This window comes from Scomber scombrus, chromosome 14, assembly GCF_963691925.1.
Source record: "Scomber scombrus chromosome 14, fScoSco1.1, whole genome shotgun sequence".
NCBI classification, from domain to species: domain Eukaryota; kingdom Metazoa; phylum Chordata; class Actinopteri; order Scombriformes; family Scombridae; genus Scomber; species Scomber scombrus.
The window spans coordinates 7,130,658-7,144,075 of record NC_084983.1 but is presented as its reverse complement, the minus strand read 5'-3'; the positions used below and the strand labels follow the sequence as shown (position 1 = coordinate 7,144,075).

The window sequence follows — 13,418 nt, the reverse complement described above, 5'->3', positions numbered from 1 at the left end:
GTTTCTGGTGGTTGTTAATTTTCACTTTACAATAACACAACTTCAGTTTAAATTATAATTTTTTATCCTACATTCCCCTTATTTCAATATGTCCGAAAACATACATTCCGGATCATAATCATTACTTAGTAAGTTTATGTAAGCGCAAATGAACTGTGAGAGCGACATTGACTTTAAATGACTAAAATACACTAACATGCGGCTTAAATTGTGCAGTTATAGCCTTTTTGCATGTAGTTATTTTACCTATTGCATTCGTTGATGAAATGGTCAACTATATCAAACTAGGCTGCATGTTTTGGCTTTTTAAACATGTGGAACCATTTACATGTAAGATTGTTTGTCTACACACGGAGTGTTTACGGTGTCGGTCAAAATAATGGGTATTTACCTGGCTGCGTTGATACTTTTATCCTTCCTTTTATGGATAAAATCAATTTTTCATCGACACCGGCTGACATTGTTGAAGTCGTTGAAACGAGTAACGAACATGACGTCAGAGACTGACGGCGCTGACGTCACAGCCCTGCTCGTAACGGCTCATCCGGATGATGAGTGCATGTTCTTCGCGCCAACAGTGATCCGACTGGTGGAGTTAAAGGCCAGAGTTCATGTGCTGTGTTTATCTGAAGGTACGGTGTGGTTATCTCTCCTCAGCTTAACAAATTCATACAAAGTTATGGAGGGAATCATTAGTCGAGTGGCTTGCTGCTAACCACCGTTTGCTATTATTATTGCGTGATTTAGTCAAGTGAGTTCATAGAAAACAGGTGACAAAACATCATTTAAGTTAAGGGACACATAAATAAAGATATTTATTGGCTGAGTTGTCTGTTTCACCACTTACACGTACGAAAAAGTGTTGCACATCGTAGCAAAAGCCTTAATAATGTGTAGACCTACTTCAACATTTATGCAATCTTTATTTTCCTTATTAAAACTAAAAAAGGGCGATTTCACTATTTCATCATTCAGACCGCATTAGACCACTAAACTAAAGCCTGTCAAATCTGGCCTATATCATTATTATTATTATCATCATTATCATTGTTGAGTGTTTTTTTATCTGGACCTGGTCTAATATGGTCTGGATTGGGAGAATCACCCTGTTTTCTGTTTATATAAGCAAAATAGAGGTTTCATAAATCTGAAAGTGTGATTCAATGACTCTCCTGAGCATCTTTTTAAATGTAGTCCAGATTTGACATGTCTAAGTAGTTTAGTGTTTTTTTATTTGGACCTGAACGGGTTCTGGATGGGTAAAATATCAGTGAAATCACCCTTTTTTCAGTTTTTACAAGCAAAGTAAAGGTTTCACCAATCTGAAAGTGGGTATAAACATTGTTAAAGTCTTTGCTACAATGTCTAACACTCTTTCATAAATTGAAGTGGTGACAAAACTTTTCCCTTAACTCTGAATCAGAAGCTAACTTCAGCGTCATCTCAATATCCAATATCCATTGAAGTGCTTAACTGAATATAATTAACATTTCACATGTGTGGAGCACTGGATTTAATACAGATCCAGATCAGCTGATGTTGGAAGATCATCTTAACACAGCTAAAGAAAATATGCTTCGGAATAATGAAGCACTATGACAGCACATCTACAGCCTAACTTGTTCCCTAAATATCAAACAGGAAACTACTACAATCAAGGAGCTCGACGTAAGCAGGAACTTCTCGACAGCTGTGCCGTGTTGGGGATACCAGCCTCCAGAGTCACCATAACAGACCATAAGTAAGCAGCCATTTTACACACAATCTAAAAATTACTTATTACTTACAATATTGTGTGCTATTTAAAATTCAGGTTTGTGTTTCACATATTTTTAAACCGTACATGTGCATTGCTGACTCTGTGATTTCAACCTAATTGTAAAAAACAAACTTCAGCTCAGGAGTCTGGTCTCAACATTTCTGCCTGTTGGAAACCATTCCCTCCCCACCACCCCACCACCCCACCGTTAGATCAGAACAAAAAGAGAGTTGACCGCAAACCCCTGTCCTTCCATTCTCACTACAACAGAGCTGATCCAGCCTGTCCTGATGTATTACCTCGCTGTGTCACAGGGGAAATAAATGAGTATGCCTCATTGATTGGTCTGCCCTGTGGGACACACAGCCCCCCCAAAAGCTTTACAATTCCAGCATGACATCTATCTATTTATGCAGTATATCTGTCTTTAAAATGTATAGAAAAGCAAGTTTTCAAATTAATATTAAAATTAACAGTTTTTTTTGTTTGCAACTTATTTTACAAGCAAAACAGTACAAGTGAAATAAGTTTTGCTTAATTATTCTGCCTGTAATGTTTACACTAAGCTCTTAGTCATAGTCATAGTCATAAATAAGGCTGGTTAACAATATTTCTAATTATCTATTAGTCAAGTGACATCTTTTTCCTCTTCACTACTAAATTTAACTATTAATCTTTGGCCTCTCATTCATCATCAGTAGCCGCTCAGCCGGGCATCTCAGATTTGCTGAAAACTAGTTTTTAGGTCAATTTGGAGTTACATAATCCACTTTTTTATCAGTGTTTCTTGTATTGTCAATAGTTCCCCAACTATACTCCTGTAGAGCTGTGTAGGAAAATAAGTTGAATGACCAGGACCACATACAACAAAGAATTACTGAAGCAAATACATGATAAGGATTTTTTTTCTGCAAATGGAAAGAGATTTTTAAGTATAATATTCATTTGTTCAAATATTTTTATCACCATAAAATGCCTTTAATCATGCACAGACACACCTGTTGTTCTTTCAAAGAGGCTGTAAATGTCACCAAATTAAAATAAACACTCCTAGACATTTTACATTTAAAGCAGGGAGTAGAAGTGAGACCCCTCAATGAATGCTGTTCAAATGGCTCTTCTTCAGTTTCCTAGTATATTCTGCTGTTTTTGTTATGTTGTTGATGCTGCTGTAAGACATCCAGTCTCCCGGCTCTGGTTATTGGCAAGGTCAAGTTACAGAGAAAGTAGTGGTTAAAGGTGATGTGGTGGGGGTGTTCTTTTTTCTTTCTTTCTTTTTGTGTGTGTATGTGTGTGTGTGTGTGTGTGTCTGGATCAAACCTTGCAGCTTCTCTTGAAAATGTTAGCAGTTTCTGAGAAGCTCCAGGCTGCCTACATGTGAGTCTCTACATGTTGGTTCACCAGGAGAGCTGCATGAACTCTGGCACTAACCTGGAACTCACAGTAATAAGCTGGCAGCGTGCCCAGGTTGTCTGCCCTAGAGAACATTGCTAGTGTGTGTATGTGTGTGTGTGTATTTTTTTTTTTAAACACACACACACACAGACTACACCGTTTTATCATCTTGTGCAAACAGTATACAGCTGAACTTTGATCTTAGTGCTGTCTGCACTTCTGCTGAACTGGAGTGTAGCCCATTTTCCCTTTCTTTGTATTCTGTTGTTTGCCCAAAACACACACCTAATCAGCACTTTGAGACCCCCCCCCCCCCCCCCCCACCCCCACCCCAGCCCCGCTTACTCTCCGCCCCCCTCTCTCTCTCTCTCTCTCTCTCTCTCTCTCTCTCTCTCTCTCTCTCTCTCTCTCTCTCTCTCTCTCCCTCTCTCTCTCTCTGTCTTTCTCTCTCTCTCTCTCTCCCCCCTCTCTCTCCCCTCTCTCCCTCCCCTCCTAGTCTGTCCATGTCTGCTGAAGCCAACTGCCAAGGACTGTGGGATACGTTTTGGCAGTGCACCGAGCACTGCTAATGTAGGTCATTCCAAACTGTTTTTCTCTTTGTGTGTGTGTGTGTGTGTGTGTGTGTGTGTGTGTGTGTGTGTGTGTGTGTGTGTGTGTGTGTGTGTGTGTGTGTGTGTGTGTGTGTGTGTGTGTGTGTGTGTGTGTGTGTGTGTGTGTGTGTGTGTGTGTGTACATGGCTAGCCACACTTTGGCTCTTCTCTTAACCTTCTTTGCCCAAGTATGTGCAGATGTACATCCTTGACTTGACCTCTCTCTGTTTTTCTTTTCTGGCCGTGTGATTCTGCACAAAAAGAAAGAAAATAGATGCAGTGCAGCAGTTGGTGGCCAGTTCTTCTTTTTTTTCCATGTTCGCAGCTCGAATGCACAATAGTGGAGCAGAACAGTAGAATTGTAACCATCTATTCTTTGAGGTTACTTTTTGAATAGAAAGAAAAGGCCTTCTCAGTTTAATTTACACAGTATTTACAACCCTGCAATAAATCCTCCCTTCATCAAGGTCAGTTTTTGTTGAATCTGTAGGAGAGTTGTTGATTTAACTAAATGGTCATTTTGGAGGCTCTACTTTGTGCTGCTGCGTGATAAGACTGAGAGATATTTCCAACATTTTGAATAAACTCATTAAGATCAAATTGGATGAACAGATTAGATTTGTTTATGTACATGAAAATGTTGTAAAAAAGTCATTAACATCACTATACAATTCCCCATCAATCTTTTACAAGCTATGGATCTCATCTTTCTCCTTCACCACACGTCCATATACACGTCCCTCTAACGTGCCAGTATCATTGTGTAAATTTGTTAGGAAATTAAAAAATTGTTAACGGAAAAAAGAGCCCCAGACAAATTATTTCAAGGTCCATTAAATATCTCAAAGATTGTTTTGTCTTAAAATAGCTGCAAAGTTCAATTTCATACCTCATTATTTCCTATATTTTCTTGCTGACAACAGCTTTGGTTTTATGAGTCTACCGCTCTGTTTTGAATGAGGCGACTGATATTTTAAAAAAAATATCGGTTTGGATTCACACAGCAGTAATGTCTTCTGTTTTTGTATCTGTGTGAAAGTGGCCCTGTAAAGTTTCAGTCGTTTGGAAAATGAATGCTGTACGGAGACTAAATCACCACACTGTCACCATGCCGAGTGGTGATGAATGCAGGGTTAGACGATAATGACTGGAGGTGAAAGGAGCTCATGCACAGTAGCTGCAGTACCCTGCCTGTGTTGACCTCCAGACAAATCTCTATTGTATTGGTAGTTGTTTGTTTTTGTTTTTTTAAAGATAATGTCAAGCCTGAAACAATAAAACAACAATAAGCACCTCTCCTAAAGAACTGGGATTTTTACTTGGAGTTTGGTTACCAAGCTGGGTTTTACTCATTGACTCTTCTCACTGGCTACAAAGTTGGACGTTTCACTTAGCGTCACAGGCTTTGTCTTCAGTGTTATAGGAATTTCTTTTAATGAGTCATTTGTTCTTGTAATGACACTTAGAATCCTGGCCTTGTTCAAATTAATGTAATCCTGGTAGTGAATAAACTTATGACTATTTCTGATACAAACCATCTCGTTACAAGAATTCATTATTGTCTTCATACAATAAGAATGACATCACAGGTTTGAGGATTTTCCCCCTCCACTCACAGTATGATGTATGTGCAGAGTTTTTTACATTCATCTACTGAAAGTGGAAAGTTTACCTTTACCTACAAGCAGGATTTGTGACACCAGAATCTACTTTGGAGCCAATCGTGGGCCAGTATGCAACTTAACACAAGTGTGATGTGGAAACTTGAAGCCTCCAGTGCACCATCACTGAGAATGGAGTTTACAGTGAAGCAGGAGACATCTTGTGTCAAGCAGTTAAACTTCAAATGAACAATATTTGCATTTCTTTTTTTCATATTGTGCATTCAAGCTTTAGTGTCAACTTCAAAACAAAAGTCAGGCGCACAGTGCGGGTCATTTAAAAAAAAAAAAAAAAAAAAAAAGTTCTGGGTGAGACTTGCTCACTCAACAACTACAGCCTCACTCTCCAAGATGGCGGGAATAACACATGAATTCTGTTTCTAAATTGGATTTTTCCTTTAATGCTCACTGAATAGGACAGCTGTGTTGACAGTATCTGGGGCCCCAGTGCATGTTGGGGCCTTTGTGATCAAGCTCGATCTGAGCACGCTCTGCTGCCTCTCCACTTGCACTGGCTTGACCTCTGTCTGCTCCCCGGACTCGATTATAGCTGCTCACTGCACAAATCCAACCGTGTCACTTCTTCGTTACATTATCCATCAGACTGAGCCGAAGCCTCACTCCCAAATTTTCAGTTTTGAAATGAATAATTTGACTATGTCCTTGATGAAGAACATACACTTTTCTTTGCTCAGAGGTAAATCACAATCAGAAAAGCTTTAGTTTTTTTAATTTTGGGATGAATTCACCATGGGGAAGTGTAAACAGAGCTCAGCACCAGTTTCTAGAAAAAAAAGACGGATTTGTTGTCTATCCCCACACACTGGGGTTTTAAATATACATTGATCAGTGGTAAAAAATAGCCCTAGCTGATTTATAAGCACATGGCAGGGCGTGGTAAATAGCGGTGAGATGTTCCAGACCTGCCACTGACCTCTGGCTGTGCTTTTATCCCAGATACATTTGTCACCACACTCTGCCTTCAGCATAGTCAAACAGTTGCTTTTTCCCTCATTTACTAAATCTCGCAGCCAGCAGTAAACTGTAATTTTGCCATGTTAGATTGCTGTTTTTCTGCACAACTGACTTTCAAAATAAGTCTAACATTTATTAGCATTGCTTCCCTGGTTATTTCCATAACAGTTTATTACCGCAACATCAGTGAATACTGGCAAGAACCTAAATGTCAGTAAATCAATAGTGAAACATGCATGTATCTGTGTTATTACACCAGTCGTAGCTGCTGTATGACACTGGGATACTGTGGGCGTACTGTCAGCATGTAGAGGCATCTCAGCCGTTCACAGCAGGACATATAATCTGACTGTGTGGACAGAAGTCTGGCAGTTTCACAGGCCTGTGGTCCATGTGACCAGACTAAACAAGCCCTCTCTCTCTCTCTATTTCTCTCTCTATCTCTCCCTCCCTCTCTCTCTCTCTCCATCTCTCTCTCTCTGTTTCCCTGACTCACACACTCCCTCTCTCACACATACACACACACAGAATCCCCTTACTGGGCCAAAGTTCAGCAACTGCATACAGATGCCTGCAAGCAATTAGACATCCACATGCAAAGCTACAAAGGGGAGCTGGGGAGGTTACTTGAGGACATTTTGCACCGTTGCCATGGCGAAGCTGACACTCAGCCTGCATCCTGCCTCAGAAAGGTCAGGTGTCTTATATCTTTTGTTCATTTTTCTTCCTCCCTCCCTGTAGGCTTTTGCTTAGTTACGGTTGGCAAGGCGAAATGTCTAAAATAATAAATGAATAAATGCAACAGTGGGAAAAGCATGTAACATTAACGGCACAGATAGAGCTACAGGGGAGCCGAGCTGTGAACGCAGCATGATATAATGGTAGTTAATATTCATGCAATTTGGCTGAATTCTCACTAAATCCTCAACTTATTTTTTAATAGTCTAAAGCAGATAGAAATGAGGACATCAGATCAGTGTTTTATTAACAGAGACTGAATTTAACATCGGTTTAGGTAAGATACAATTTCAGAGTGCTGTCCTGATCCAACAAACAGAATTTCACCAAAAGACAAACTCAATGTAACAGCAGTGATTTGTTATTCTTGAGCACCTGTTATTGCACACATAGGCAGACTATTTGATAAGTTGATAGTATATAGTCTCATTCGTTCTTTTTGTTTTTAATAGGAAGGGGGGGGGGGGGGTGGGGGGGGGGGGGGAGTTAAAATCATGAATGGTAAAGAGTTTGGTGAATAATTGTTGTTGTAATGTTTAGCCATATCGCTTAGCCCTGCAATACCCGTATGATATGTAGGTCACTGGTATCAGAGTGTCACAGCAGTGCATTCACTCGATGACAGACAGTTTTAAACTATCTCTGAACCCCCGACCCTCCGCCCATCCTCCCTTTTAACATAGCCGACCCCGACACCTCACCCCTTACACCAAAGCCTGACCCTCACATCACGGGCACCCAATAGATTTGTGGCCATAATCCATCACTTCCCTCAACAAGCTTGACTGTCATGGCTTATTGTTTGCAACTAAGGGGAGGGGAACAACAGTTGTCACGCCCCCCCATCCACTCCCCATTCCTACCCCTACTTCATGCACTTACATATACGTACACATGCACGCTAGCACTGACACTCGCGCCACCCATGTCCAAGTGTACAACAACACGTCACGCCATTGATCTTTCTCCTTATCTTGTCAACACTGCACCCCAACAGTTTAGCATTAGTCCATCTGCATCCAGTGATGTCACTCTCCCTTGTCTGTTGTGTTTCTGATCAACATAGAGCAGAGAAACGATAGCTGGAGAGAAAAATAGATTTGTTCCACTTGAATTGAAACACTTAGGACTTTGTTTTAGTTGTGTGTGTGAACTGTGTGAACCGGACCAGCTGGATGATTTCTCTTGAGTTCAGGGTGAAAGTTGAACAACCAAAGAGCAAAGTTTTAATTATAAACTGAGGGGGTTGAATTTTTCTTTTATTCTTGCCAAAAAGGGATTATATGCATGTTTAGTAGGCCGAGATATTGGGTTTGCATGTTTGATGTGCGCTCTGTGTTGTCTCCACCCTTAACCTCCGCGCTTCCCAGCACTCCCTCGCCCTCTTGCAAATGCTGGGTCAAAGCTACACTGCGCAGATATCTGCTGATGGGAATGGAATAAGACTGCTCGGCTTCAGAAACATCCAGCTGGTTTCTGTTGTGTTGCACGATTTCAGTTCGAGCGAGGTCACAATGCAGACACGATGCACTGCTGTATCTCTGTGAAACACTGCTGTAATATTACTCTAACTGTGCAGATAATCAAGAGTCCCTTTCTTTCTTTTTCCCCTCCAGAAATCTTCCAGATGATCCCAAAGCAGAATGGAGCGTCTCCTTGGTCTCCTCTGTTATTGCGAAACACATAAGAGCTCTCTCTGTCAACATGGTACGCTCCGCTCTGTGCTTTTTTTCAAAGCAGTGGCTTTTCTGTCATTTCCTGTTTGACGTTGACACACAATTTCCCTGCCATTGTGTGTAAGAAATCTGCGTATTGTTTTGTTTTGTGTTTACCGTATGTTTTGGCACCACAGTTTCCTAACTCATTATCCCAGTTTCACCGCAGTCTGTGTAATAATCCTGTCAGCTGCCTGTTCTTTTTGTTCAAACCCAGACTTTATTTTGAGCCTCTCGAAAAAGCCAGGGGAAGTGGCCCCGTGCTGCAGTAGAAAGGATGGATTGGATTCAATTTCTGTGTTTACAGAGAGATTCTTATCAGCCCCAGTGCAAGTTCCGCACTATTAGCTAATGGGAATGTTGCAAATTTAAAGATTTATTTTAACCAGTTTATCCGAGCAAGGTTAAAAATAGTGAATGGGCTCCGACCAACAGTACAGCTATAAAACTCCACAGTTCCTTACAGATGATTGAGAAGTGAAGTCAGTACTTCTCCTATCTTATATTTGCTGATCTCCTTTTGGTATCAAAGACGACAAACAAGTACACCATCTCCTCCCATCCTGTCAGGCTCACTAGCAAAAAGTAGGCTAGAGAATCATGTCAGTCACACATAAACATCCTCTAACAAATATAAGCTGGAAAAAAACGCACGGACGTGACAACAACAACTGGATCTGAGAAGTAATTCATTTTCATACTCTTAAACAGAATAATGCTGTTTCTTTAACCTCCCTCAGTCTTCACTATACCTTGTTTTTCTGTATATAAGGCAGCAAGAACGATAGACTCATAGTTTTCAAGTTGGGATATGCTTTATTGCAAAGGCAAAGTCATGGTAAAATAAGCCTTAGCATAGCAAATGCCAAATCTTTAGTCAAGCATTTTTTCTTTCCCTTTGACCTGATTTTTTTTTTCTCACTTGTTTCCTCTGGTGAGCAAGCATGCACACAGAAAAAGGCTTTTAAATATCAGTTGTCAGCTGCCAAGCAGCTCCACAGTCAGACACAGAAAGCCTTCCACTAACCCAAGACAAATCTCTCTCTCTGTTTTTGCCTTTGCTCACTTTAAGATATCCAGATTCTGGCTTTTCACCCACACAGTGAGATATTTTGTTGTTTCAGGTGCTGACCTTCGATGGAAGAGGAGTGAGCGGCCATGCCAATCACACAGCCATCTATAAAGCTGTCAGGTACAGACTGCATTTTAAGGCTTGGCCATCAGAAAAACAGATTTTCTTTAAAAAAAAACGCAGCAGCTTGCCCAGTCCACAGTCGTAAAACTCCTTCCAGGAACATGCACAACACTTCAGACACACATCAACATCCAACTCTCCAAAATATTTCCCCACAAAGGCGCGCGCGCACCAACAGACACACGCACAAGCACACATAAACACACACACACACCATGTTTTTCCGAACTAGTATGTTACATATAGCTAAGAGGTCATCCAAACACAGCCCCTGGAGAGCGGCAGTAAATCCTGTCCCCGAAGTGGTGGGGTGGGAGGGCAGCTCTGGTTTTGGAGAGGCCAACCAAGCCTGTTGCATCAGACTTTTGGGGTTTTTTTTTTTAAAGAGTTTGTTTTGCAAAGTGAAGATTACATTGCTGTCCCCATATTGCACTGATGCCTTAATTGTTTACCGTATTAGTCATGATTGTTCTGCCTCCCATGAGACTGTATAGTTCTCTGTCAATCTTTGGGCCTCAACTGTTGATAAGATACAAGCTCTGCAAATCACATCTCATGATTCCCATTAGACTGAAGCCAGAAGGGCCAGTTTCACAGTTCTCTAAATATCAAGAGTCTGCAGTTGGGTTTAGCTTTGTCATTGTTCACAGCTATTGTGAGATACACGTTTGTGGAAATCTTGACTTTGCTACCACCAGATATTGGCAATTCTAAATATCACACACTGACACTATTTTTTGGGTCAAGATTGCCAGTAAGATGTCGGTAAGATGTATCATCTCTTCAATAACAATGTGTACCAATGTTTAACATTATTCCTTTCTCCACCTGCAGCCACCTCGCTATAACTGGACAGATACCCGACGGTAGGTTCGACACAAACTAACCCTTTTTTATAATTTTGTGATTACAGCATCACAGGACACTGTAGGTAGATTTGCAAGTCACTCTCAGAAAAGTTGTTTGTAAAAAGTAAAGTGACCTTTGCTCCAGTAGAAACAGTCAAGTCATCAACAGCAGATAACTGGTTTTGCTGGTTTGACTGTATCTGCAAATGAGGAATGATGACAATGAGTACACACACTGAACTAAGGCCTTATTAACTATTCATCTTTAGGTATCACTTCACATCGAAGATACAAATAGCTTCAAAAATCAGACAAGACAGAAATGACTTCCTCACATGATAACCCCCCCCCCCCCAGTTTGCATTTTCCACATTGAGAACCCTGGAAAGTACTGGCGAATAAAGGCTCAGATGAGGTATTTTGTTAATGTGCAGCGCCCTCTTCTGTTCAAAAAGGCTGCATGAGTCTTCTGTCTCTATACGTTTTGGTCTGCTGGTGGCAGCAGGAGGCCAGCTGGATATTTGAAACACCATTCGCAATGCTATTGTTTTGATCTCAACTGTGTCGCCGGCCTCAAACTACATAAGAACAAATGTCCGTTGTTTCATACTGCCAGATATTCCTTCTTTTCTGTGCAGGCATCTTTACTGTCCAGGCATAATCAAAATGTATGCAAATGAATCCCTAAATGTCATCCTAGAAACTGCAGAATTAATGAAATCTTATTTTGTGGTGTTTTTGTAAGGTTGTGTCTCATGCAGTTTTTTTTAAAAACAGGATAGCAAAGGAAAAGTAGGGCAGAGAAGGGGCAACATGTTGTAACAGGGCTCGTTTGGTAAACATGCCAGTCCTCTGAGCACACCCACATTAAAGTTTGAATAGGCAGCATGATAAGAAACAAGCGCCGCAGGCCCACATAGTTAATCATATATGAGATCTAAAAGCACGCACAGGGCTGCAGAATAGCAGGAAAGACATAACCATCCCAATCCCGAGGCCACAACGAAAGCACTCTTTATTTAGGGCGACATGAGCCAGCCTGCCTTGGCCTCTTTAAGTCTTCAGTGAATGATTGTGAAAACAGCAGGGGTGTCGTCAATAATGCTCACAGGTTATTTATTACCTGGCGTTCACACCTCACCTGTGGGACTAGTCTTACTGTGGCCTTCAGAGGAGTTTGGAGAGAATTAGGCTCACTGTAATTGTAAAGCCTCTTCATCTGGCTGTACAGCAAGACTCCCTATTCATTGCCAACAGATTAAAGCCTCTTGTGCCCCACAAACTCCTGTTGCATGACAAGATTGTAGAAAATGTTAGTAAAATCAAAGTCTGTGCTTGGTAATACAATGTGGGTTTTTTTTGCAATGGGTTACCTAGTTTTACTAGTTATATGTCAAGTCCCTTACAGTAGCACCAGACACAGTGTGCAGCTTAGACTCTGGCCTAGTTAACTGTCTGCTGCTGTGAACATTAACCACTAACTGGGTCTCTGTCTGCTCTCCCAGACTGCTGTTTGCTCTCCTTGGTGACTGTTGGCCTCCTGAGGAAATACATCTCCTTCTTGGAGCTTCCCCTCAGCTGGCTGCTGCCCTCCTGTCTCTGCTGCATTGTTGGCTCAGAGGGCTTCAGGCAAGCCAAAGTAAGCCTTGAAATAGACAGTTTGTTGGCGAGACACGTCACTGTCCACTATTAGATTATGCACGTGTTTTTAGCACATTGAAACAAGGGTACGTACATGTGCTGAAGAAGCAAAAGAGCAGAGATTCAGTTAACCCTCCTGTTGTCTTCCCATCCACTGTGCAACTTTTGTCCACCTGTGTCAAAATTGATCTGGTCTGGTTTGACTGTTTATAAAGCATATAAATTTATAAATTATCACCCAATTCTTTTACACACATTTTTCTGAAATTATGGTCAATCATTTTTGAGTTAACACCCGTTGTCCTCCCGGGTCAAAATGGATACAAGGACAACAGGAGTGTTAAAAGTGAGGTGTCAAGGTTTGAAACTATGTCTCATCTTGGACTCAAGCTAATATTATAAAGATAAAAATCTACAGTAATCATTAGACTTTGACACTCTGTACATTGAGTTCCTACAAAAACATATAATCACCCTGTTTTCTTTGCCAGGCCGCCATGCTTTGTCATCGCTCTCAACTCCTGTGGTTTCGTTACCTGTACATCAGCTTATCGCGCTACATGTACATTAACACATTCCAATTAATCCCACAGGGACCAAAGAACCTAAAGATCTACTGAAAGTTCATTTCATCCAGAAGCACTGATCATTAGCTACTTGAATACAGTGGTAGGGGTGAATTTACCAGCTGTTTACAAATCTGATGAGCGGATTTGCGCACATTAAATAAAGACTCCTGTGATACCTTTTTTAAGCTAAAGTTGCCTGAATATGTTAAGCACTTTCCATAATGATGATTTGAAACCATATTTGACAATATTAGTAACTTCTGATGCCTTTTTCGCAACAGAAACATCTTTACTGTTTTGAGTCATAGCACTGTATATAATTAAAACACTAA

At 40.9% G+C, this 13,418-nt stretch overlaps 1 protein-coding gene across 1 annotated transcript; it reads left to right on the top strand.

Moving 5' to 3' along the window:
• The first annotated feature begins 379 nt into the window (after nucleotides 1-379).
• On the top strand, nucleotides 380-13,397 carry pigl (phosphatidylinositol glycan anchor biosynthesis, class L). Its single transcript, XM_062433525.1, has 7 exons — nucleotides 380-632; nucleotides 1,642-1,741; nucleotides 8,735-8,825; nucleotides 9,958-10,025; nucleotides 10,863-10,894; nucleotides 12,382-12,515; nucleotides 13,009-13,397. Exons 1-7 carry the CDS (start codon nucleotides 380-382, stop codon nucleotides 13,135-13,137), a joined length of 807 nt encoding a protein of 268 aa, XP_062289509.1. The 3' UTR covers nucleotides 13,138-13,397.
• Nucleotides 13,398-13,418: the final 21 nt, after the last annotated feature.

Excerpts from the sequence above, each read along its gene's own strand:
- pigl (XM_062433525.1), top strand. The coding sequence starts at position 380 with ATGGGTATTTACCTGGCTGCGTTGATACTTTTATCCTTCCTTTTATGG. Across the intron at positions 10,026-10,862 it reads GCCATCTATAAAGCTGTCAG|CCACCTCGCTATAACTGGAC; the intron begins GTACAGACTGCA and ends CTCCACCTGCAG. Across the intron at positions 12,516-13,008 it reads AGGGCTTCAGGCAAGCCAAA|GCCGCCATGCTTTGTCATCG; the intron begins GTAAGCCTTGAA and ends TTTCTTTGCCAG.